The 27,947-nt window shown below is 40.5% G+C and overlaps 1 protein-coding gene across 1 annotated transcript in view; it reads left to right on the top strand.

The window, feature by feature from the left end:
* The window catches only part of grin2da (glutamate receptor, ionotropic, N-methyl D-aspartate 2D, a), a 186,640-nt gene that overhangs the window by 96,791 nt on the left and 61,902 nt on the right, over positions 1–27,947 (top strand). The window contains exons 7-9 of the mRNA XM_084738944.1: positions 2,743–2,948; positions 7,407–7,575; positions 14,789–14,942. Of these exons, the coding sequence (XP_084595070.1) occupies positions 2,743–2,948; positions 7,407–7,575; positions 14,789–14,942 (529 nt within the window). The remainder of the gene's footprint in view (positions 1–2,742; positions 2,949–7,406; positions 7,576–14,788; positions 14,943–27,947) is intronic.

The raw sequence follows: 27,947 nt of genomic DNA, 5'->3' as shown, positions 1-27,947 counted from the left end.
TACTTTGATCAGATGCAACCAATTTTCACATAACATCTTAACTAGATAAGATTGCTTAAGTTTTAATGGTGCAACCCTGGTCAGTATACTAAATGACTTGTTTAAAACCTAAAGAACTTTATGCATAAACAAAAAGTTTGAGTAAACTTTATTGTCCCCAAAGAGAAATTTGTCCCACAGTCACACTGTTTGGACAGTGCTACATTCCACTGCTTCACATAAAATATGATAAAAACATCACAGAAACATAAATATTTGATACAAAGCTAGGCAGCTGCTTCACATAAAACATCATAAAAAAAATGAAGGAGATATCCGACTATGCATTTCACATTGAAAACACAATGACATAAATTAAAATGCAAAAAAGTGCTTGTACATTTATTGTACATTGCTGTATTGCACTAAGGTTTAGCATTAGAGTTCAGCAGCTTGATGGAGGCTGCAACAAGTGATAGCAGAGGTCTGTATTAAGGGAAGAAGGGATTGGACTGTCTTCAATGTTTTTTGTCGCTTGTTTCATGACTGCCTGCTCGTACAGACTCTGTATAGGCTCATATTCTTTCTGCCCAGTCCTGGTCCCCACAGGGTTAACTGTCCAGGTTAGCTGGCGGGAGAACGGCCACCTGTTCAGGTTTGAATCCTGGTTTTAGAGATAAAGTCAGAATCAGTGTTCAAGGTGAGTGTTACATTGCTTTATTTTAAAAAATCTGCTCCCCGCAAGGTTAACCATTTGCTTTAGGTTTGAGACGTGCTACGAGAGAGATTAGACTTCTGTCATTTGGGGAATGCGTGCAGCAATTATGGATAAGGTTTAGGTGGGTCTTTGAACAATTCTTCACAAGCGACACAACTTGTGTATGTGTGTGTTCAAAGAGGCTTTGCATGTTATTTCACAAATCCCTACCGCCACGCCTGGCTCCATCAGGGAGATCCACAGGAAAAGTGTTTGTATGCAAATAACATGTAAATATATGGTAACAAGAAAAAAAAAAGTACCTGACACATTGCTGTGCTGTGGCTGAACATGCATCCAGCATCACCTTCTGCCGATGTGAACAGATTTGTATGGGCTTATAAGTCACTGTGACACTGTCTGCACTGTCACATCGGTCTCTTCTCCAAAATATCACACTGCAGCATGAAAACCCTGAGCTCATCTAACATTAAATGTTCATTACGTGAAGACACTCTACGCGCTTACATCTCCTTCACGCCTCAGACTGTCCTCCGAAGCTCAATGTTTTGAAACATAACTGCAGGAAAAGAGATAAGATATGATCAGAGTTGTCAGGTACCTGTTATTACGTGATGTCGTGCCTTGAGCCCTGCTGTCCAGGAACCCATCCATCCATTATTTATCATTTTCTGGAGGGTGAGGAGCTGGAGGTGATCCCAGCTGACACTGGGCCAGAGGTGGGATAAACCCTGGAGAAGTCGCCAGTTTATCAAAGGACACAAAAAAAAAATACGCTCACATTCAAAGTAAGAGTAGAATAAAATTAAAAATAACTGACAGCTTAGTTATTATCACTTTCTGAAATGTTCTGTTTCCTGTCTCTAGTCAAACTGGTATTGAACAGGGTTTGTTTGCAAGCAGGTAAACAGTTCATGTGGAGAGCAACAAAGGTGGAACGAACTGATCGAAATGTAATATGGGAATCCATCAGTTAGCCTCTGATGATGATTTAGCTTTTCATTATCTTTTTTTAATTTGTCTGCATTCCTTTGCAGATATCCATTTATAGAGATTAACCTCCAACTCCATTCTCATGTCTTAAATTGCAAATTGATTGTAAATAATGACCAGTGCACGAAAGAGGAAGTCTTTGCCTGGAAGTCTGTATAACTGATATCTGGCTACGCAGGAAGCCTTGAAACGCTTGCCGCTGCACCCTGTGGCTAAATCGTTGTCAGATGATAGCCGATGGATTCCAAGATTGTTAAATTACTAGACTGACATGATCCTGAATGAGGACCCAACTAAGAATAATGCCACAGTGGGATCATTTTAGGCATCTAATACAGACTTTTTCCATCATTAAACAACACAATGGATACAAAAGACATGGTGAGAGAAGGTGAATGGTGTGCAGCAGTTCAAATGGAGCACAAGGATGTCCCATGTTCCCCAGTGGTCTTTCGGCAAAACCACTGAAATGATGGATCGGTAATCCTGGACACAAATCAATTTAAAGTGAAACTGCTACTGTGAAAACCATTTTTGATGTATTTTCATGATGATTTGCAGGTGTCAGCTTTAAACCCGGGTTGATTGTGGTTGAAAGTTTAGAGATTTTTAGATATCTAATTCACACATAACTGTTGTTTTAACAGACTTTACATGACAATAGTATGTTCCAGGTCCTAACTAAACACTGATGTGCACTCCTTCAAATTTTGGTGAAGCAAAGGTCGTATAAGCTCAGTCTGGTTTTGTACCAGATGCTGTAAAATGTTTTATCCAGCAAATCCACTGAATGTCGTCTTACTGGGTTCAGATGTGTTCATAGCAAGGTAGAGTAGCTGTCATATTAGATAGTTAACTCTAATGAGATGGCATTATCCGGGCTAAAACACAAAATTGATCAGATGTGTCATGGGTGAAATGACTGGAGATTAATTAAAACTGCCAAATGTTACTTCTAGAAAGGTGATCAGCGGTCTGTTCTGAGCCGCTGTTGCCCAAGAGAGGAAGACCTGAACCTCTGTGTTTGTCTGTGTGCGTTTGTGCCCGTGCAGGTCGGCTGGTGGGAGAACGGCCACCTGCGGCTTCGTTACCATCCCTGGTCTCGTTACGGCTCCTTTCTGAAGCCTCTGGACGACGCCCAGCACCTCCGAGTGGTCACTTTGGAAGAGAGGCCCTTTGTCATCGTGGAACCGGCCGACCCGGGCACCAGCTCATGCATCCGGGACTCTGTACCCTGTCGAATGCCCGTCAACACCAGGTAACACACCACAGCTACAGGACATGAAACACAGCCGTCATTTCTGAAGGAAACACATCAGTTTTTTCACTGCTACATTGGTTTTGCTTGTCATTCTATCCTGACTCTGCAATGTTCATTTCTCAGTGGCTGATGTGTACTTTTCCATTTGACATTTTTTCGGTCCAGCCTGTTCTCATTCTTAAGCCATCAAATACCATTTTTTTGTGACGCCCTCTGTGACTCATACAGGTGCATTTGGTACCTTGTAGCAGCTGTATGAGACACAGATGGCTTTTAAGCGTGAGAAGATCCTCGTATGGGGTTTATGTCCCATGTGAAATCAAAAAAAGCTATTTATGCGAAAGGGATGGTGCACCCAGAAATTAAAATTCAGTCATTATCTACTCCCCTCATGCTGATTGAAGGTCAGGTTTAGTTTTTTTTAGTCCACAAAACACTGCTGGAGTTTCACAGGAAACCAGTGTTGCAGAATCTCCCAGTTTTCAAATGGAAAAAACAAAAAAAGGCCTCCATACTGCTTGTCTGGTGTAATCCAAGTCTCCCAAAGTGCCAACGTGCCAAGCTGACTTGAAAGACGTCATTTGCACCAAGTTTTCAGCCTGAATCTTCCTTAGCTCAGAGCTACATTCATGCACGCATGAACATCGTCTGGTGTGTGTGGTGTGAGGGTGTGTGTGTGCAAGTGAACGTAATGCTTCAGGAGACTTGGATTACACCAACCAAACCACCCATTAGAGCTATTAAAGCAAAATGTCACTGCACAGTCCTTTCATCACCGCAGCGGTGTACTGTCCATTTTCTGGTTTAATCTGACTCACTGGGCGACGATGATGAAGGGTTTAAATTCATTCAGCATTACAAAAGCAAAAATAAGAGAAAAGCAAAAAACAATATTGCAATAAAAGTAAGTGTGAATGGAGCTGAAACATCATTTTGTAACTCAGCAAAGGAAGTGTGTGGTCAGGCTGACCTGCAGTTTATTACAGCCATAAACGGAGACAAACGAGATAATATAGGTGTCACATTTTTCAATCTGAAAATGGGCTGATACTGTTTTATACACACCAGGAGTCAGTTTAGTATATAACAAGTGATTTCTAATCTCGATGTCTCCCAGTGGTTTCTCCTTTAAATCCTTATCAGCCTATAAACCTCGGTGGAAAGTAGAAAAGCAGTTTCAGAAAGTGGTTAGAGACCATCCTGAAACCAGAAGTTTCCAGGCTCTGATCCCTTGTGAAATTGAAACGTCTGGCCAAGCATCCATGAACAAGACAGTAAATCTTTACCATCTGCAGGTGCTGGGTGCAGGGAGGTATAGGCTTACAGAAAGACTTCCCTGCTGGGATCAATAGATTAAAACATCACAAAATAACCTAATTATCCCAGGGAGAAAATTAAGTTTCCTCACAGCGGCTATATAGATACATTAAGAGTTATGTGGGACCACCTAAAAGCATGTTACAGCTCATAGCAGCTCATTAAAACCATAATAGGAACTTCAAACCTCACAGCAAAGTAATTTTCTTTTAATCAATCCATGAATTATAACTTAGAAAATCAATAGAGTTTTAATCATGGAGCAGGGGATCAACAGCACATGTGGAATCGCTCAGTCCAGTTTACAGTGAGTCACGCTGTACTGTATGTAGGGGAGACCAGGGATGTTTGTAACACTTTTCTTCTCAGCATCAGTAACTCTGCGGTCCATCGCTAGATCTCTCAAACTTTGATACACAGTGGCCATGTTTGTCTGCTACAAATAAAACTCACTTGGACGTCTACTAAAGAAACACAGATTATGTGAGTTAATGTGAAGTACAAAGACTTCCCATGTTACCACCTCCCCCACAACAGGGGTGAGCTGTAACACTAGCTGGGGCTGGCTATCCAATTAAAGAAAAAAAGAATTAACAATTTTGAATAAACAATGCAGAAATTCTAACCGTGACAGCTGTCCCTACCCTGTGCAGCTGTTACATAGCTAACTGTGTTAGCATGTGAGCCTTAAGGTCACACTAATGCAAAGCATCAAATTAAACTAGAGAAACTGCTACTTTATGTTATATAAGTCAAACTATTGTACAGTACAATAAATGCTTGGTGAAAAATTATTTTGATAAAAAAATGTTACTCTCATACCTGTTTTCAGGTCATAAAATCTTGTGTGTTGCTCACAGATGCATGCCACTTCTCCTGTGAGCTGAAGAAGGAAATGAGAGTGAACCATATTGATGACATCAACAGAGCATTTTTCTAATCGGTCAAACTGACAGTGTTACAGCTGACCCAGTGCCACAAACTACTCAGTCTCCCCTACATAATGATAAAAGATAACGATAGCATCATACTGATTCATTACTGAGAAGAGAACTTGTATGTTTTTATATCTTGTGCATATCATATATAATATGCAGAAGTATTTATATTTTTTATAGTTTTTCTCCCATTTCATTTCATGTACTGATGATGGAAAAGTAAGTCGGGGAGAGAAGGAGAGAAAAAGAGAGAGAGAGAGAGAAAGAGAGAGAGAGAGTGTGTGTGGTGGTGTGTGTGTGCACACGCTCTGGGCTCCTGGTTTATCCCAGATAAGCTTCCTTCCTGCCAGCACATGACCTGGCCAATAGGCTGATAACAAGTTCATCCTCCATCAATTTTATTGGCTGAGACAGAATTTTGCTCTCCTGTTAATCAACCTACTTTGACCCTGTGCTTTTCCTAACATGCTCATCCTTCTTTTTTTTTGGTATTTTTTAAATATATTTTCTGTCTTCAGTTATTAATTGATTTCCTGTCCAGTGTTTTTTTTTTTTTAACCTGTCATGGCTTATTTCCTGTGATGTCGTTGCAGTGCAGTGAGTGGAAAAATGCTTTTATTTTCTCCTGTCATCACCACCAAGGTCATGATTTGTTTGCTCGATGCTTAAAATAAACGTGCCTGTAAATTATTGGAGCGCGACCCCGCACTTAAATGTAACTACCTGTTACTGTAAATATTTAGCACTTTTGATGAGGACCACAACATACATGTGACAGTATTTCATCTGAAACAGTTATGTTTATGTAACAGTTATCATTCAATAACACAAAACTTACTGAGGCCCTCAACTTGAAAAAAAAATATGCAAATATATCCATCATATGCAAAATCCAAACATTGTGCAAACATGAATTCTGTAAATCACAAAAAAGAACAAAATGTACTCATTAACCATTTTAACATTAGTTATGTCGTGAGGGTTTAACACATCTAGGGTTCTCTTCTTGACACAACTATTTCCAACAGTCCGGAAACTCGGATCAAACTGTCAAACTAAGAAATGCCTAGTCAACTAGTCTAAATTTAGTCCTGAGAGGGGAATTAGCCAAGAGGAGCATCCCTACTTTGTATGTCTTTTATATGTAAAAGGAGTTGCTCATAGTGAAATCATCATGAACTGTACATGTCAGTGTTTCCACTGAAACTCTTAACTCACTGAATGCTAACTGCTCTGCACCAAACAGTGGACAGACAGACTTAGCAATGAGCTAAAAACTGGCTAAAAGTTTATGCTTTCCCTGACCAAAGTCTGTTAATCACTTAAAATGATGTCAGTTTCGTTACTTACCTGTTTTCATCTTTTCTGTGGTGAACAATGTGACATTATGTGTCCATTTACTGTAGCACTTGAAGCCGGGACAAAAACACAATTTATATAATTTGCTTTTTTTGCTAATGGAAGACCAGACTTCATTTGTAAAAAAAAACAAAAAAAAAAAAAACAACAGTTTTACAACTAAATGAAAATGTTTAATAAGCACCAAGGGGTCAGGTGTCCCACTCATAAAACATTACTTGGAATTGTAGTTAAAAAAAAAAAAAAAACAATTTGTCAAAAGTGGAAGTTATGTTGCTAGGTAACAGAGCCAAGAGGTTGTCATAGCTACGTGTGTCAGTGACCCTCAACTGGGCACTTGGAACGGACAGCTGATGGAGAACACTGCAGCCACTTGACTGATACTGATCTGAACGCCCTTGGACTCCTGTACGTGTGACCTGCTCATGAGGCTGACAGGATGAAGTGTTCACAGGACGAATCCTCACAGGAAAAAAGGCCATCAGAGGCCCATGCAGAATTTTTTCTAATTTAGACGGCATCCAAGAGCGCAAAGTGGAGTAATAATGCAGCACTTTCCCTCTGGAGCTCCCTGACCTGTCAAGCATTACCTCTCCAAACACAACAGCCCAAACTGTCAGCATCGATCCTTTTACAGTCCCTCGCCATGAATTCATACTGTCCTTGTTTTCCCCGGTTGTGTTCTTTTCTTGTCTCCTCGGTACTCGTCTGTTCGTTTTCCCACTCCCTTAGCACTCCTCTCAGCCGAGCAGCCCATCCAGGTCAAAGCGTCCTCGATAAAACGCATTAAAAGCGTGTTCACTGTCTCACCTATCTGTCTGTTCTCACATCATCTCTTCAGTTTGGTCGTGGATGGCACCGGGCCCATGAAGCACTGCTGTAAAGGGTTCTGCATCGACGTCCTCAAGCGGCTGGCAAAAATTGTGGGTTTCACCTACGACCTTTACCTGGTGACCAATGGGAGGCATGGAAAGAACATTGACGGGGAGTGGAACGGCATGGTGGGAGAGGTGAGGATTTTAATGTTCGTTTTGATATTTCAGTACATGTACATGTTTTATTCATGCAAAACTGGCTTGCTGGTGAACGCTCCAGTTCAGTGAAAATAAAAATATATAGAATACAGCATGTTGAGTGATAAGTTCCATCCATCTATCCAACCATCCATTTTGGCCAGGGAGGAATGATGGTTTGAGAGAGGAGTAAAAGAAGCCATTTTTGTTAACCTGATACGACCGTCCCTCAACAGAGGGACACAATCTGTCCGCCACATCCAATGCAGTCTTAAGATCACTCCTCAGTCAGTTGAACACCCACCTACAATCATGTGACACTAGTGACTCACATGACGGCAGAGTGAGTCAACGACTCACAAGTGACCATAACAACTCTTATTCACACCTTCACTCAGGTGACCCTAACGGTTCACTCAGTGGAAGGGTGGGTACATGAGTCACATGCCACTCAAGGAGTTAATAACCCCACAAATAGTCAGCCAGAACTGAAAAAGCTTCTTGGACAAGAGGCAAAATGTCTTCAAGAACTCTACAACTTTTTCCATGAATCCTGGTCCAGGTTGCATTGCTCCCAATCCCCAACATGTTTGTTCTGTTCTGAAGATAGTTTGCACGTTTTTTTTTAATAATAACAGGATTCATGCCAGTGAGTCAGTAATTTTGCACTCCACTATGTTGAGTGACAGTCGCCACAAAAAGCAACTTTAAATCAACTTTGAGGCTGATGTCAACACTTTTAAACCTTTGAAGTTTAATCTGAATTATCAGAATTAAAGACAAAACACGACAGGTGTCCATATATAGGAAAATAACACCACAAAGTTAAATGGGTTATCTTACTGGTGGTGCATTATTTCTGTGATAAAAGAATTCAAACTCTGTTTGAAGTGTTCAGATTTTAAGCCGCATATTGACCCAATAATTGATGTTTTCCTGTTTTCTTAAAGAAATGTTGCAAATGTATTTGCTTTCTTTTGGAGCATGAGTAATAAGGTCAACATCAGTCTTTACATTAAGTAGCAAATTTTAAATCTGTGGGTTAAATATGGAGCTGGAGCCATGTGTGTAACCTAGCTTAGCAAAACTGGAAAGAGTGGAGAACTTTGTCCAATTATATAAATAAAAAAATTCTGGCCACCTGCTGAATTCATACGTCAAACAAATAAGAAAATTACCAGAAAGTCAAGTTGCTAGTTAGCTCTGTTAGCCATGCAGCCAGGGCTCCTATTAGCTGACTCTGCCTGGAGTGTTGGTGTTTCCACTGCTAGCAGAGGGGTTTTGGACCAGTGAGAGGAAGCATATTCCAGGTCTAGAGGAGGGAGGACCCAGCAGGGAATAGTAGGGAGTAGCACCAGATTGGGCATCAGTCCCCAAGCTGAGCTAACAGCCGGGTACTGGTGCCAGGCTCCCAGTGACCATGGTCTCCAAGACCAACGTAGGTCAGTTTGACAACAGGGAATTCAGTACTGAGGCGACCCTGGACTCCAGGGCTGATGACGGCATGGCAGGAGAGTGGGAGAGAAGCGAGATGGAGGTCAGATATCAGTCAGCGTCCATCTCTGGAGGAAAATGAATAGGGGTCCTGGCAGGGTCAACCCTGGGGTGACAGGAACCAAACCACAACAGAGCGAGACAGGGCAGACTGAAAGTTAGCATGTTAACTTCAGTAGACATCACTGCAACACAGTACATAGAGACCAAAAAAATTATTTCTCTAGATTCTGTCGATAATTCTAGTTAGCTGTTGAATGTTTTGAAATTAAATTCCTACATATAGCACCTTTAAGCGAGGATAAGCTCATCCTGGCTCCTCTTCCATACTGAACACACAAAAACCCAAAGACTGTCATCAAGCATCACACACAGCAAAAGCAAGCAAATAATCACATTTCCCCAAATGTTAAGCGACTTATGTAAAGTTACACAAAAAGACTAAACATACAAAAAACTGTCAATCATGAAACATTAATAAGAAATAGAGAACTCACAGCAAACAAATGAACATCACACACAGTGACAGCAAAATGGGTGAGAGATTAAATGTAAGTTGATAAAACTGTTTTCAGCTGGGACATAAAAGAAGACACAGCTCAGTCTGCATTCCCTCTGGGAGTTTATTCTGAAGTTCAGACCACAAACACACCATGACCCTTTTTTGTGTGTGTCTCCCAGAGATATTGTAGCTATGTTTTTAATTCTCCATTTTTCCTGTACAGTAGCATCATCGTTTTCTCTCATTCTGTTTTTTTCCTCCCCTTTTGTTGTGTTTACAAAAAGGGGGTTTGATTCGAGGGCTCCCGTGAAATTCTTTTTATCCTGCCTCAAATCCTTTAAAACGCGACCCAGCGAGAGAGGATTGGGCCCGAATCGAAGAAGAAGGGAGGAAATATGGAGGGAGGCTGTCAGAAAGATTAGTGCTGGAGAAACTGAGAGAGAGAGGGGGACAACACAGGCTGCGAGACTGTTTGTACATCACTGTGTGTGTGTGTGTGTGTGTGTGTTGGTGTGTGTGTGTGTGTGTGTGTGTGTGTGTGTGTGTGTGTGTGTGTGTGTGTGTTGGCAGATACACTGCTGTTTCCATGATGCCAATCCCCCTCTGGTGGCTGGATTAATGAAGTTGGTTTAACACAGGGTTAGACAGGGGATGCAAATTATCACAGTGTGTGTGTGTGTGTGTGTGTGTGTATGTGTGTCCGTGGTCTTGTACTTCTGTCTTTGTGAGGACCAGTTTCAGTATTAGACCTTTATAAAAATGAAGATATTTTTGGAGATCAAGGTGGTGTTGGTGCTTACTTCTCATAGGTTCAAGGTTTCAGACTTAGTTTTGAGGTAAAAGGTCCAGTGTGTTAGATTTTCGTGGATTTATCAACAGACTTTTTCATTAGTGTATAATTACCTGAAAATGAGTCCTTTATATCTACAGAGGAAGTGGGTTCTCTTCCACAGAGGCCGCCGTGTTGCACCGCAACATTTAAGAAACTGTCCACATTCTAAGGGGGCTCACAGGAACCCACCCAGGGGTTCTACCAATAACCCTTTTATATTCTGGTATGAAGAACCCTTGATGAACCTGTGACAAAAGAGTTTTAAGGATTTCAACAATAAATCTTTCTTCCAAATCTTTCTTCTGAATGAAGAGGGTTCTTAATAGAACCTTTAGTGTAACAGAGGACCCTTGACTTTTTCTTTTTTCTTCAAAAAATGGTTCTTCAGAGGCAAATGTTTCTGGGTAGAACATTCAGGAGGAATTCTTTTGGAACCTTTATTTCTAAGAGTGAGGCAATGCAAAAGCGTTCCACAGTCAAGTCAGCAGTAATCCCTGTGCGGTTAGACTTTCAACATAAACCTCGCTACGAATCATTTCAGATTTTGCCGTTGTCATTATCGCCCCCTGCTGGCACTGCACCCTAATACACGGGTTTACTTTTAACGCCGAGATGAGCCAAAACGTGTGACTGACACCATATCCTCCAGCGGATCGGCCTGCTACACGCTTTGTCATGAGACTGGGCCCCTGAGTGTGTGAAACCGTGTGTGTGTATGCAGATCTGTGTGTCAACGCTGACAGTCTCAGTATTTGCTAACAGTCGTGATGTCGCTGTTGATGCAGGTGGTCTCTCTCTGTCTGTCTCTCTGTCCCCAGCTGCCTCCTGCCCAGCTTCTGTCAGTAACTCATTAAGTTGCTTAATTATGGCGACAGACGAACATGTGTGCACAGGGACAGCTGAGTCCGTGTGAAAAATGTTGTATCTCACATCCGTCTGTTCTGTCCTTGTTGTCTCCCGCTTCCTGCAGCAGTAATTGTTTTTAATGCAAACCAAATATTTTTGTTGTGAATATATAAACAAATGCCCCATTTTTAAAATCTTGATCTCTCTTTACTTCCTCAACATTCTTTTCCATTAACTTCTCTCATCCTGACGAAGTAACCTCTCACCAAGGCTAATGGGCCCGCCTCCCTCAGACTTGTTCTGTGTCCTTGTCCCTCCAGTGAAAGCCCACGCTTGGTCAATCATTTCTGCTATTTCTCACAGTGTCATTCAGCCTTGCACTCTTTGTCCTTCTTCCTTACATGAATGCCTCCCAATAAGGCAGTAATTTCCTACGTCCTTAACATTTTCTCATCCTGCACGATGAATCATCCCGCTATAATATTTTTTGTTCCCACCCTGAAGTCTGTGTAATGATGAAGCACTTCCTGAACAAGAGTGTCACAGGTGTTGCTTTCAGACTCAGATCTTCTAAATGACCTAGTTGAATTAAATGGAATAATTATCACGGATTTATTGATCTTGACAGGCAGAAAAGCAACTAATCGCACGGCATGAGGAGTGTAAAACTTGTGCGTCACCGCGTTCTTGTGGAAGCTTTGTGCTTTGAAGTGTCTCTGAAGGCTCCAAAGACAAACTATTGATTTTACAAACTTAACTCAAAAAGTTTCTTCCTGCATTTCGATCTAGAGAAGGTTGACTGAACACATGTTGTTTCAGCAGCAAATTTTCTTCCACAACAGTCTCCTTCCTGCTGCCTTTCAGCCAGCCATTAATTCCCATTAATTTCATGATTGTATTATGGTGTGGTATTGTAATGAATTGTGATATGACTAATGATATGATGGGCAAAGACTTGAAACTTGCTTGATATAGGTTATCCATCACAGTGAACATATATTTAATTATATCATGTAATTATGTTATTTCATGGCAATGCACTACAAAGCATCAATTCATTAGAAAACCTCTCCAGCTTCATGCACTGAGAGCTCTGAGATCTGTAACGTGACTCCCAGACATGTAAATGTACCACACAAAAGTCTTATAAAATATGCATCATTATCTGCATCACTAAACTAAAATAACCAGACCAGTTATAAGTCCCAATGCTTCAAATATGGCAGCTTGTTCAGTAGCCCTGTGTTTCAAACAATGATGCTGTAGGAATCCCAACAGCATCGTGTCTAGAGGCCTTCCTCTAGTGTTATGTTTTAATCTGCTGGGAAGCATGAAACTTAGTATAAACAGCAAGAAAGTCCACATATTGAGAAGGTGGGGATGGATGGATGGGTCAAACAAATACACAACGTTCACACAGGAAATCATGTCCCATGTAAAACAATGAGAGTCAACAATGGCTCTTTTTATGACGTAAGAAGTCTTAAAAACATTACAGTGCATACTTATTTTACGCCAAAGCACTTATTTTTCCTTCATCTTAACAGTAGTTGCTGTGCAGTTATATTAAAACACACAATGACATCCATCACCATTGCTGTCGTTATTTGTCATGGATGCTGCCAGGTAGCTAGCTAGTTATGACGCCAGATTATGTCACCATTCTCACGTCAGCCTACGAAGCTGTGATTGGTGGGTTGTTTTTGCAACAGCGTGAGACATATACAAATTGTTGAACAGTCGTTGCAAGTATATACGTACATACGTAGTGTGAGTTATTTTGATTGCAGTTAGGGGCTCCACAATTTCATATCTTCAATCAATTTTTTTTTTCTCCACCCCCACCTTCATGTGTGCATCTGACGTGTCTGGGAAAAAACAACACTTTAGCGTAGCTTACTGGTTGTTAGCAGCTGCACTTTCTACTGATGGAGTTGGAGATCTAATATCTAATTCTTTGATTCTCCAACATTGCTATGGTTATCTAGCCAATGTTTCTGCGGGTAACATAAGTAACTTTAAGTAGTGGTAAGTAGCTTTTCCCACAACTGCACACAATTTTACATAACTTTATGCTGTGGTATGACATTGCAAAATAAACAAACAAACAAACAAAGATGGTTATAGCACACGTGACACCATGTAGCTTCTCTTTAGACTTGCCATGGCATAACCATCAGTGCTGGAAAAAACTTTTAAAGGAAAAATTTAATTGAATTGTGACCTTAAAATCAAGTCGTGAATCGCAACACCCCTAATTGCAATGCAATGCGATTTTTGCTTGGGTTGGTACCAAACAAGCATGTTCCCTTATGTCTCGACGTTTCTGCAACGTGTGTGTGTTTCAGTTATTATGGTATACTGTGACACATGTTACCTGAAGCTCCTGCATTTCAGATTATCGCACTTGGCCATATTGCAGTTGCAGTGGGCAGATAGAGAGGACTGAAGTTATGTAATTTTTCTAACTTTTTATGCACAATCTCTGCCGTCTAAGATTGTCTGCACCGTTTTGTCCTGCTATCACTACAGCCATATTACAGACACATCTAGCTTGAGTGCCCACTCTGGGATTACTTTGGCTGTCCGGCAAGAGCGGCGAAGCCTTCGTGGCTGAACAAAGAAAAAAAGTGGCACCTACAGAATCCCAAATTGCATCAACAGAAAAAAAAATCAAAGATAAAGACATCAGCACGCTGCCACTGTTGTTTGATTGACAGATGATAACTGGGAAGTGTGGTACATCAACACAACAATGAATCGATGACTGCTTAACACTTAAGATGTCAACAGAGAATGAGGACATAAAGGAGTGTGACTTTAAGAGCTTGATGAAAGGCGTCTCTGTGGTGTGTGGATGAGGGACCGCAGAGCCTTTTGTCTTCACAGAGTTTTGGGGCACGGCCAGGACTCAGACTAATGAACTTTTGGTCTGCAGCCAGCTTCTCTAACCTCCACAGTCCCTCGACTGCAGTCAAGTAACCTCTGTTTCCTGCCAGGTGAAACACGACAGAGCTGCGAATCCCCTCGCTTCCTCACCTCCTGACCACCTGAGCCTCATTTACCGTTGTCAGAAGAGCTCTGAGGAGGAACACGGCCCGGTTACACGCCGCACGCCGAGACAAAAGAAAACTCAAACACACTTGAATTTGCATCCAGTTCATTGACAAAGCCTGTGAAGTATTTTTTTTTTCTTTTTCAAGCATCACTGAGGAGGAGCGCTTTGGATTTTTCTTTTCAAAGACACTCTCTGTGCTCTGTACTTCTCTGCACAGCGCAGTCTTGAGGTAGTGCCTTGCAGGAGGGTGTGGAGTTCACAAAGGTTATGATGTTTTTCAGTAATTAAATGAAAGGGAGTCACACAAGAGAAATAAGAGAAAGTCAATGCATGACAACAAAAGCAACTCATGAGATCTAATTTAAATATTCTCGTTTGCTAAAAATATCCTATTAATTTTTAATTTTTTAAAATTTATTTATTTTGAGCTCTCTGAGAACCACAAAATCATCCTAACTTCAGGCGTCCTGTTTTGCAGGTGGTATCCAGCAGGGCTGACATGGCCATCGGTTCTCTCACCATAAACGAAGAGAGGTCAGAGGTCGTGGAGTTCTCCGTTCCATTCGTGGAGACTGGCATCAGTGTCATGGTTTCTCGCAGCAACGGCACCGTATCACCTTCTGCTTTCCTCGGTGAGTCGCTGACTTGAGTTACATTCACACTGCGCCATTTTATGAAGTACATGATTACAGGTACGGACTCGAACCTGGGTAACTGTCTGAGTAGATACAGCACATATGTGGTGTGGTGACAAAATCTGTGGTAACATGTTATTCAAGGGGGTGTGCATAAGAATGACATGACATGACATGAACGTGAAAGAGTCTTTATGAATGTTGATACAAAGCTGACATTGTTTGAGTTACAACTTGATATAAACCAAGTTATAATTGTCTCAATATAAAGTCGTTTAAACACGTAAAACTAAATAGTTTCTTTAAGTTTGATAATTAGGCCTGCTATTGCATGATTATGACAGTTTATATTGTCTGGCTAATGTCAAGTTGTCATAATAAAGGTGCTAACAGGTTGTGTTGTCTCAGTTAATGTCAGGTTGTCGTAACAAAGACTTGTCAGACAGTTACGCCAGCTTTGCTTTAAAATGACATAACTGACTGGAGAAAACCACACATGATTATTCAAAGTATTTTTCTCTACAAACAAAACAAGAACATAAAGTCGAGTCAATTCAAGTCAGGCTTATTTGCATAACAGCTTGATTAGTGACTGAGGGGGAATCAGCGGCGGCTCAGCGAAAAGCCGAAAGCAAAAACGGACATTTTGCATTCAGCTTATGAGTTTGTTGAACCTGAACCCCCTGGATTATATGTGTTTATGTGTGTTTATTCTTCAGGCACAGTTATAAAACAGAGGAAATTCTCCATTATCTTGTATAAAAAGTTTATTTGTGTTCCCCCCAAAAAATAGGATTTACAGACACATATCAACCGCTGCCAACTCACGTCAGGCTCCCCGAAAAACATCACTACATAAGGAAGAAGTGAGAAATCCCCCTCCATAGTCAGCTGTGGATGGAAGAGGAGCTGTAGACACACACATCTACACAAATAAACTCATAATGTATATATACAGTACAAAGCACAATATTTGGTTTAATATACAGTAAATTAAATATCTCCAATATAAAACACAAAGGCCATATTCTTGATTTAGATCAAGGTGTATTTATTTCAGATGATTTACTTTTTTTTTTTTTTTTTTTTACAGCTAGTTTATTTTCATATTGTGCTCTCTGTCTCTGTCCTACTTACTCTGTTTGTGTTTTTGAATCAAACCAAAGGGGAATTTAGAAGTTTTATTTTTGTCATTGTTGTGATCTTATTTTCTCACGTTTCTCAAGTTTTGGTATAAATATGTATATATATAAAACTTACTTCATCCAAAGTGATATATGGAATAAGTCTTACATATCAGAGACAGTTTTACAGGAAAAAGAACACAAAGGCCTGCTGAATCAACTTGAAGTGACGTTGTGGCTGTCTGTTACTGAGAGATACTGTTGGAGAACACAGAGTAGTGACCTGCTGTTATTTTACTGTTGGTGTGGAAAATGTTACTAAATTTTCCAACTTACAAAAACTGAAGGGATCTTAGTACAAAACTGCACAACAGGCCTGAACTCAGGAAGAGAAAAAACGTTCACAACCCCTTATACGTCAATATCTGAAAACAATATCTCCCTCAGAGAAAAAAAAATGTTGCAGCTCTAAGTTGCGTTTCTACTGAAGCAAAGACTGTAAAGGTTAAAGTCTTTAGTCTTAATGAGGCAATCATTCATGACTATGTTCATGACTGAACAGATCTGATTATTCATGAATTATCTTCTGTAAGGACTATTGATTTATTTTGATTTGTAAGTGATTACCCAACATTTCCCAGACTACATATAAACAGCTGATAAAGCAAAGCTTAAGGGTGTAAGAAAATATTGATCCACTTGAGTATCTCAATATTTAATACCGTATTGCGATGTTGTGATACGTTTAAGGATTTGTGGCAGTGGTTAATTTTGTGTTGTGTTTAGTTGTCAGTTGTTATCTGTCTTCATTGTTCACATTACACAAAAAAGTCAACTTTTTAAACTCACGTTTTATGTATATGATGCTGTGTTCTTATACTATGACAGGTTTCCTAAAATTATATTAAAAATAGCAAGAGATCACCTTGTTTACAGTATCACAATATATCACAATATATTGAATTATAACCTCTTTTTTGACAATACACAGCTGTAGGGTGTTCTCAAACAACGCAGTGTCTGCCTAAACCTGGTCAAACACTGTACAGATTAAACCTGATTTTACCCCTGAAATTGGTTGCCCCCAACCAAATTAACAATTGGACCAAACTTCTGGCAGATCGGTCGTCATTTGAAGTGTAGCTTCTGATTAAATGTGTGAACAATCAGCGGTCTGGCTGTTGGACGATCGGAGGACATGTTGGTCGTCCACGGTTTGATTTCCTCCATGGGAACTAAATGAGCTTGTTCTGATATTATTGGAGTCGTGTTTTACATGTTGTGATCACAGATTGTGCCGTGATGTAAAACTGAACTGAACAGACAGAACATATTGTCTGTATCTTGCAGCCATCTGCAGCTTCATATCAGTCTTTTTTCTTCTTTGTGTTCACAGTAGACTTGCACAAAGTAACAATACTTATTGTTTTTCTAGACGACACTGTTGACAATGAAACCATCTTGTTTGAATGAGCTCAGTTATTGTGCTGTGCCAGTACCCAACTACCATACTATTTAGTATGCCAGAAGAAGATTTAGTATGTCCCCAGACAGAGTGTGTCAGATTCAGTATGCCAAAAATACCAGGATGTACTACTGCATCAGGTCCCATTGTGCAGTATGCAAGCCAGAATGCTTTTCTGGCTAATCTAACACACAATCCTTTGTGTTTAGTGTATGATCAAGAGGGTTAGAGTTTTAAGGAGAAATGTTATAAGGACGTACTGGGTTCAAATTGTATGTATAATGCAACAGTACATAGTTTGAAAGGGCAGCTGCAGTACAAACTATTGGTGAAAGGCAGAAGAGTGAGATTTGGAATGCAGGGACATTGAGAAGTCGATCAGTTGGCAATGTCCAATGACCAAAAATGAAGCCAAATCATCTTGGTCGCCACCTGGTGGCTGGCTGCAGTACAGGTCATAAACCTCCCCACCTCCTGGTTAACAGAGAACTGTTTGTTGCAAATTATTTGACATGCAAAATGTAACTTAGCAAGTTTTACAGCAAAGGAAGCATGGTCCATCTGATGGCAGTAAAGTGTGCCTGCTCTTCAGACCACTGGCAGAAGACATGCACCCCCCAAAAGTTGAAGTTGGGGGTGCAGCAACCCACAATAGTACAATAGTCATAGACTAATAAATTTAATTGGCAAATAAAGCTGGATGGACAAAATCCGCTTGACTGAGGTTTGCTGCAACATTTGAAATGTCGGACAAAATTCCAGGCGAAGCCCAAAGTTTCAAGAACACTGAATTCAAACTTTATCCAAAACACATCTGCAGCATCTGATAGATTTACCTTCAGCAGTTGGATGTGACAAGAAGCGCTCCTCACTGAAGAAAGACGCCAAAATCTCCTGAAGAATCCATCCAAAGCCTCACACAAAGTGAGTGAGAACTTTTTTAGAGTTTTTTTTAACTTTGAGTGATCATTAACTTTAATAAGCCAACTGTGTTGAACAGTGAAGCGCGCACAGTGGGAGCCGTCTGCAGCAGCCTCTGAACACGAACGAAATGTGGAATCTCTTTCAGCTCAATATCACGACTTTAAAAACACCAAATGAGTTGTTTTAACGGATTTCATTAGTTTAAAATATGAAGTATTGTAAAATATCACTTCCATGAGGCTGTTGAGTCAGTGACAGATCACAGACTGAACTTGGTATTTCATCCTCGCATGCAGCTGCAGCGAAGGTTGAGCTGCACGCAGCCTGCAGAGTGTTATGTTCATTATAATGTAGATTAATGTTGAAATGACATTTATCTGCCTCAGTAATAATTATTAATACACCACATGATAGACTAAAGTGGTCATGTGGTCAAAATGTGTAATTTTTGGAAAATATTAATCCCTACCCCTCCCCTCATCACACCTTAACTTTATAAAGAGTTAAAAACTTTTTTGACCCCCTCCAGTCAGTGCCTGTGGTTATAACTGTATATTTTATGAAGGAGACGTCCGTCAGGGCTCATCTCTTTACAAGTTTCTTTATATCCTTGAAACAGATCACAGAGCAAACACTGGTTTATAACATAAATTATTAAAGTGTAAGGTATGAGGTGATTCACATTAGAATTATTGCTAAAATAGCTTTTATGTGATCATCACCCAAACTATTTCTTTATTTTTTTATTTCCTGATGGAAAATCGGACTCACCTGTCTTTGGGTGCAGATCTGTGTTCATGTTTAGATGCACTGAACCTTCCAGACATGTTGGACGTTTCCTGAGGTAAATCTTTCCGTTTGATCAGCTGTTGTCGTCACATTGAACTGCGCAGCTGTTTCAGAGGTGCGCATGGAGATGCACCTTGCCCTCGGCATTTTTATTACTCAGATTTCAACTGAGGGTGGAAAATATTGAACTGCCAGTGCAATGCAATGCTTTTGCACCCCGAATCAGGCTTTTGTGAGACAAACATACAAAATTTATCGATCCATTTATGACGATTATTTGTAAGAAAGCCTGAGGGCTGGGAGAAAAAACTAAATGGCAGGGCGCTAGGAGATTTGCGATGTGAGATGAGATGTGTCAGCAGGTATGTGTAACACGTGCGTTTTTGGAAGGGTGGAGATAATGTACACACTTCCCTTGTTCGCACATTGGACTCTTCAGTAGTTGTTAATGAACAGTGTTACAGATTAATGTTCATTTAATCTTAAAAAGTAGGTTTTTGAAGGGGAACCGTTGTGTACAACAACGGCCCTGTACAGTGTGTTGTACATGATCCTCAATTATGTAAGAGGCCTTTCCTGACACACTTTTGTCTCGCACTTGAAAAGTTTCACACTCGTGGCTTTACATCATGAAGCGGAGCCTCCAACCCAGACTTTATATTTAATGTTCTCAGTATCCAAATGAACTCCCGCAGTGAGGCAGTTCTTTTTTTAAAAAAAAATAAAGTATACATCTGAGACAAAGTTGGCCTCTGCTAAGATAACACCTCTTCATTTACAAATCTTCTTAGACTAATTCCAGACGTTTCCAAGCATGGAGAGATGTAAAGATGAGAGAAGGAGAGAGCTGGAGGCAGAGAGAAATTAAAACAAAGACACAGAGAGTCTTGTCGTGTACCGATATAAACCAAACACAAAAGACTGAGCGAGAGGGTGAGTGGCTTTGATAGAGGGAGCGATAGGGCTGCTTCAGATATTTTCAGACGTTCTCAGATGTTTTAATCTGAGCAGCGGCTGGTTGACATGGTGCTCAGTGTGAGAGTGCACGTGTGTGTGTGTGTGTGTGTGTGTGTGTGTGTGTGTGTGTGTGTGTGTTTCTGTATTGTGCCGGCCAGATGAGACGATAACCCGTAGCAAAATGCCTTGTTAGCACAGAGTGGCGTCTCAGGCGACTTCTTTTTGAACCCTCCATCTGTGCTGTAAACCCGCTTGTGTAAATAAACTACAGTGCACAATCCGCTGCAGGACACTCTGACTGCTTCTCTGAACTTCTAAGATTTGGATTTGTAAATCAAGGACCTGCAAACACCTCAAAATCTCAAAAAGAAATCTGTCAAATCTGCAGAGTTTAAAATTGGAGCAGCTTACTATCACGATTTGCTCGATTAATGTCCGTTCATTTTTATCTGTAGTTAATGACTTTTGCCATGAAGGTATGTTCACAGATGAAGTTTCATTGCATGTTCTGTACCTTACACTTACAAATGATAATCTGTTTATGATGAAATGAAATTTTCAAGCTATAAAATTCAGTGATATTAACCTTCCACCACCACCAGACTACAGTGCTGTAATAATATGTCTCCTATTCAACAATGTGTAGCATTTATTTTATACTCATCTGCTTTTCTAAAGAAAATACAGTTACTATAGAGTCTGTCAATTAAAAAATGAAGAGGGTGCTGAATAGATCTAGACTGACAAAAGGATATACAGGACACAAGTACACATATATATATAAGACTGTCGATGTGTAACCTTCACTTAAAGAAAGAAAGAATCAGGAAAAAAGCCACGTAAAGCTGAATAAAAGCATCCACTTTGCAAAGATGCTAAAGCAACATTACTTTAGATTAAATTCACTAAAGACCAGTGAAAAAATCTGAGAGGAAATATAAGTAAAATGACTCCAGTTACCTAATTAGAATTTGAGATGAGTAGCAGTAGGCGTCATGAATCTGTTTCCAGCAAGGTCGGTGGATTATCTCGAGTTTCCAGGTCATGATTTCTGGAAAGAGACATTTCTGTTGAGTTTTTAAAAAAGGTTCTTAGAGTGCCATCTAGTTCCATTATACTGGAGAGAAGGCGGACATCTCTATTCTCACCAACTCACACCAAAACAAAATATGTTTTTGGTTTTGGGGTTTAGATTTCCTTTAAAAGAGTAATTTCACATTTTGGAAAACACTGATGTTTGTTAAATATGGAGATTAGAAAGAGCCAAAAGATGTGGAAACAGCTACAGTGTCTCTGTTCAAAGGTTAAGTGTAAAAACGACAAGTTGTCAAAGCCAACCAGCCACTGGTCATATTTACCGGACATGACAATGGTATTAATCTTTACATCTAATTCTCTGCAAGAAAGCGAATATCTGCTTGATTCCACTGGGCACAGCTGTGTTGCGTTCGAGCTGCACTGTCCAGTGGCACGTCCCAGAAGACAGAATAAGTGCTGAGTCAGTATTTTTGAGCCAGTCAGACGCAGAAACAGCACAAAGCCTAGTTTAGTCTTTCCCGTATTTTTGTTTAAATATGAGCCTGTGAGTACTTACAAGCTAAACTATGATGGCGAGATAGTAAGTGGAGGTGAAACAACGAGACTGAAAGTGAACGCTTCAATCGTGGCTCCAAATGGGAACTATTACCAAGAAAAAATACCAATCAGGAGCAGCTGTGCTGAAGGTGAAGTGGACGACAGTGAACCAAGCGCTACGCACCAAGTGCTACTGGCTGCTTAAGAAGCATCAGGGAAGTGTCTACAGCTCCTGCTAGCACCAAGCGGTGCAAAACAGTATGGTGGTACTTGGAGAGCTCTATAATTTGTGAGGTGGTACGTGGTGTAAAAACTGAGAAACACTGGCAGAGAGAATCTACGTTTCCAACTTTCCAACCACAAAACAACAGGATCAAACGAAAGGAAAAATTAGCAAATTAACAAAGCAAGTTTGAGCAAGTCAACATACTCAGGTGGGTAAAATGATTTCCTTGTGGAGGACAGATTATTTCATGTAAGCACTATTTTCGGAACAACCACTTAACATCCAGAACCTCCTCCTACAACAAAAGCCGATGCATTTTTGCCTCTTCAATAAAATGTAGTCCTTGAGTTGAAGTTCAGCAGTCAACTTATGTTCTCCGCTCATAGACCTGATCTTGTACTCATACTCCTTAAGGGATCTGTTTCATACTCACACAGCAGCAGTAGTACATCTATCCATCTGTCAGAGGAGATTTAGGAGACAATCTGAAACACGTCATGGTTGGACGGAGGCGCAGGGCTCCCAAGGCTGTTTTATTGCACCGCTGGACCACAGGGGCCAACACTGACTCTACACTGTAGCTCTGCGTGGTTGTGTATGTGATGGGTCTGTGTGTGTGTGTGTGTGTGTGTGTGTGTGAAAGAGAGAGAGGGTGAGTGGATGGGTTGTTAGGAAGGGAAAATAAAAGGTAAGCAAGGTTTGAGAGAGGTAAAAGGCAACAGAAACATATGAAGTACAAAGGTCAAAGGGGAAACAAACAATCAAGTGAGAAAGAAGAAGTGAGGCAAGCGAGCAAGCAGGACAATTGTTTCTGATGGAGGAGGCTCCGAAAAACCTCCCAGGGGGAAGAGAGGAAGGAAAGGAGGAAAGGAGTGAGAAAAACAAGCAAGGTACCGAGAAAACAAGAGCGAGCAAGGCCAGTTTAATCAATGGATACCTGCCAAGATGCTCAAATTTTCATAGGAATTGATTTGCTGCACATAAGCATCACGAACAAAGGAAAGCCTTGAAGACAGAGGAGTGGATTCTGCTGAAAGCCTTCAGTTATATACTTAACTTAATTAGCCCAGTCAGCAGCAAAATAACTACAGAAAAATATAGGCATGTCGTAGCGTCTTTATGGGCGTTTTTACACCTGTAGGTCGGTTAATTTGGACCGGACCAACAGAAAACATAAGAAACATTGATACGTTTTAGTCCTGGTGTGGTTAGTGTTCAACTTGACTTCTTACAAACAAACCAAGAGGAGGAAACATGCAGTTTTACAGACTGACAGGTAACTCTTTGATTGGACAGTTTTGGTGATTGTCATCCTGTGTCATCATTGCATCATTAGGAACCACATGAGAAAATCAAATTCTGAGTGACAGAGGTTTGCGCAGCACTTTAATGCTTCAGATGTTTATTTAAGCTCACAAATTAACAACCAGCAAATCATGGCGTGTTATGAATAATGACTGATAGAAACAGAATGAAAAGGAGGTGTCGTGTAGCTTACAGGACCTTGCTAATCCGCTGTGGCTCGTATGAGCGTAATGTCCACATAGAGACAGCTCACTACAGCGCAGCGTCTGACAGCCTGACTGCAGGTCTTTATATATTTAGTTTACAGACATTTTGGGAGAGAAGAAAAGAATAAGAAGAAAGCATCAGGATTTTTGTTTTACCCTGTTCAGAGAGAAAGAGAGAGGGAGGTGGACAGGGCATCCGCCCTTCACCCAACTTTTTCATGTGTGTGACATACAGTCGTATAACTGTGGGATCGCTCACACTTTTTAATCAGACAACGCACACAAAGTAGGATACAAACAGCTGTTTTTGGCAGTTTTTGGCAGCTTTGGCCCGTTAACCAGAGAAAATAGGTGCACTTAAGTACTTGCCTGTTACTACATGAATTTCATCAATATTGAATGTTAGTCTTATCAATTATACGATCACCTCCTTACCACACGATCAGCTGATGGATTTATTTGCAGTTTTGCTTTTGAAATCGTGCCAAAATCACATCCTTTATCATAAAATCCTGTGTTTGGCTTGTTTGCTTTCACATCACAAATTAACCACACCAGAGTTCGTTTAGAACTGGACCGAGACCCACCTTTTCAGGTGGACTCCGGTCCAGTCCGGTTCTTTGGTCCTCACCAAAGTTTGATTGACAGCCTTCATACCAGCCCTATCGAACCGGACTAAACAGGCAAATGGACCACAGTGTGTTTGAACCATACCAAACAAGGCAGGTGTGAAAACGCCTTTAGTCAGCCTTATGCATGTTAACATGCTGAAACAGGCTACCTATACTGTGAGGCAGGTTCAGGAAGTCGTAACGTCGCCTCCCCCCACCCTTTCAAGTGGATCAGTCCATCCAGGTCAGAGATGAAGGGGAAATAATCAAATAAAATCAGACAGAAAGAGCAAAGAAAAAGTGAAAAGTTGGAGCAGAAAAGGTCAGAGAAAACTTTGCTATTGCGATTATAAAGTTATATGTATTTGCACATCATGACTTTGATCCAGATAAAAGCAGCCCTGGACGTACAGTAACGTTATATAAACTGGGCGAAACAATCAGTTTCTAGCAGACAATCACTTTCTATTAAATATGAACTGAGGACTGAGATGACACAAAAGCGCCTCAAGGCAACTTTCTCTCATGGCGAACTGATCAATAGTTGGTCTTTGATGATGTTGTGGATAATTTCATTCAAAGCAGAGCCAGGAAAAAATGTATTTCATACGGTAAGACTATATTATGACTAATCTAGGTTTATAAGGTCTTCCTGTGTTGGCTATATGTGACATCAAAGCTGCTGTCAACTGTTCTTTTATGCTTTGTTCTAAACATTAGAAGTTGAATTTTCCTCTTGTTTGTGGTGTAGTTTGTGAATGTGCAGTGGAGTTTAGTGTATCTGAACTGTAAATCCTGCATCGCTGAGATACTGATGAATTTATTGTACTGTTGCCTCGGAGTCTTCCTGTATGCCACTGTAAAATCCTCTTCATATACAGGTGAGTGTATGTTTTAGTAATATGTGCACATTATTGTGTGTACGTCTGCTGGAAATCCTGTTTGATGCAGGTGAATTTAGTTATCGTGCTGTTGGCTGCAGCAGGTACATATTTGCTGCACCCTCTCCTGCAAAATGTGTTTGTGCATCAGCATGCATTTGCACATTTTGTGAACTTCCTTCTGATATTCATTGCATCTATGTGCTGTTTTTGCACATATATATGTTTCCATGCCGTGTTACCGAAGGTTACTCTGTTACACTCTTTTGTATCAGCGTTGCATTTGCTAATTGAGCTTCACTCAATTATTCATTAGACCCACTGCAATATACAAGTAGATCTCCCATATAAGAGATTGCAAACTAAAGTGGGCTGATCTGAGGTACCAGACTCTATGTTGATGCAAGGAAGTGGTGGCATTGATCTGCAGAGGGAGAGCTGGGAATTTTTTTTGCATTAAATACACCACCATATTGGGAGGGTGTGTCTGGTATAGCTCGAGTTGATTACCTGAAGTGGCTCCCAGGCGTCCCTACATTTGTGCAGTTATTTTCTGATGTTGCCTGGTGCATGATCGATGCAATGTTAGTTTAAGCATTTGATTTTGTTTTAGTCTTAGTCCTCCAATGAAAATATATGTACGTTTTTAGTCACTGTTTCCCAACCCTGGTCCTGGAGGCACACCGCCCTTCCAACACACCTGATTCGAATGACGACCTGTCCATTCGAACCAGGTGTGTTGGAGAAGGGAAACATCTAAAACATGCAGGGCGGTGGGTCCCAAGAACCAGGGTTACTAGACATTTTCATCAAAGTTTCTGTCACTGAAATGTGACATTTTCATCATTGTTTTTTTTGTCTTTCTAAGCATCTGTAGCTGGTAGTGTTTTGTGAGGTGGAGGAGACAGTTTTACTCATCGAAAGTAGCCCCTCGAGTCCACCAGTGTATTCTCATGTATTTTTTATATACAGAGTTATTTACCATAAATACAATCTGGTCAGCATGACAAACTAAAACCTAATGGTTTGTAAGCAGCTCTGGTACCAAGTGCTCCTTCATTCAGACTCATTCTGATTTTCAGTCACACACTCTCCTGTCAGGATCTTGGAAGCAGTCAGTTTTGGGAGCATGAAAACATTTTCGGCGACTGTTTAAATATTTAAGTGTCTTTTTGGGCTCCCTGTCTTCTAACTCGACATTCTGTGACACCGTATTTTTTTTGGACAGTTTTGTGATGACTCTCTTTGCTCGTGTTCTGCAGTCAAGACACTTGTTACAAAGGTTTTTTTTTAGATGTCAAACTCTGACACTCTGATATTTTTATCCATGTCCAGCCTTGTACTTTGCCACGCGACCTTCGGTGTGCGTTCGTGAGTGCGTCTGTGCGTCAGCCACAATTTTGAAAGTACTAATTCAGCACGTTGCGTGTTTTTATGTAAGGTACGAGGACACAAAGTGTGAGAAGTTTCTTAACATAATAGTTATATTGAAACACATCTCTCTTTTTAAATTAGCTGCCATGATTGTGGCTCAGTCGGCCCTTTAACACCTCGATACACTCAGTGAATGAGAAACAGGCCGAGACAGAGACAGAGAAGCCTTGTTAGAAACACACAGGCCCAGACAGACCACGCAGCTGAAGAGCGAGGCAGGACAGAAAGTCTAAGCCTGGATGATAACAAACACTTAAACTGTCATGGGAGCCAGTAAAGAGGGACGTGAAAATTGAACAAGAGAAGAGAAGTAAAAGGAGAGAGAGTGTGTGTGTGTGTTGGGGAGAACGGTGAACTGCAGTAGCAGGGCTGTCACTCATATTGGCAATTCAGAGATAAAAGCCAACAAAAGAGCGCAGAAAACCTCTCAGCTGGCCAAACCACTAACTTGTGCTTCAACAATAGTTTTTTAAGACTTTCTGCGAACCCTCTGAATTCACCTGCGTTCAGTTTAGAAATACATATTTTAAGCCTTTTACAAGTAGCCAGCATAGGCAGCAGTCAAAAGGTGGGTCTCCATCCACCTGTTTTTATGAGCACTTTCAATCTGTCTATAAAGAAACCTGAGTGGAAAATATTTTGAGATACAGAAGTTTTTACACTTGGCTGAGGGGGGAAATTGGGCGTATCGATAAAAGCAAAAAATCCAGTGGAAACAGATGTAGTCAGTTTATCTTGACGTACATGAAATGTGACAAAAAAATAAAACATCAAATCAAAGAAGGGTTTAGGAACATTTCAGTCTCCTTATCGCTCCACAAACTGTCATGTATGTACTACTGGTGATACACAAGCTCCCTCTACTGGAACTTGGAGGAACTTCCGAAATATTTAAAAAAAAAATAAAGTTAATTTAAAAATATAGTGCTACAAAATTTCAAATGAAAATGCATTAAATATAGAATTAAAATCAAATTTGTATGTCCTGTATTTTTGTTTTTTAATATCCACCTGCTACACAGTCAGAATCATGCACAAAGTGTGTGCATACGTCAGCCATGATTACTGGTAATTAAAGATAAACTGTGATAGCAAGATAGTAAAAGGAGGTAAGATGCATATAAAAGAATGCTTCAAAACTCTGCGTGAACATAGTGGCTCCAAACTGCAAGTATTATGAAGAGAAGTGCAGATCATGAGCAGAATATTTTCAGCACAAAATGCACAACTGCTAGTGGATATTTAGTAGCACATTCTGCACCAAACAGTGCAAATCAGTAAGGAGATATGAGATATCAAGTCAGCGCAAATTTGGATTCAGCTGGAGCGAGAATTATTATTAATAAACCTGCCTCTGCATGAACTGTCCACAGCTGAATTGGGTAAGCAAACGCTACTGTATTTTAACGTTGGTCATGAGGGTGGTACTTGGACTGCTTAATATTTTCTCAAGTGGTACGTAGTGTTAAAAGTTTGAGAAATACTGCTCTAAACAAACATGTGGC

This window comes from Lutjanus erythropterus, chromosome 16 (assembly GCF_056507025.1).
Source record: "Lutjanus erythropterus isolate fLutEry1 chromosome 16, fLutEry1.hap2, whole genome shotgun sequence".
NCBI lineage: Eukaryota > Metazoa > Chordata > Actinopteri > Lutjaniformes > Lutjanidae > Lutjanus > Lutjanus erythropterus.
Note: the sequence above shows the minus strand (reverse complement) of the source record. Positions and strands in the feature narration are given on the sequence as shown.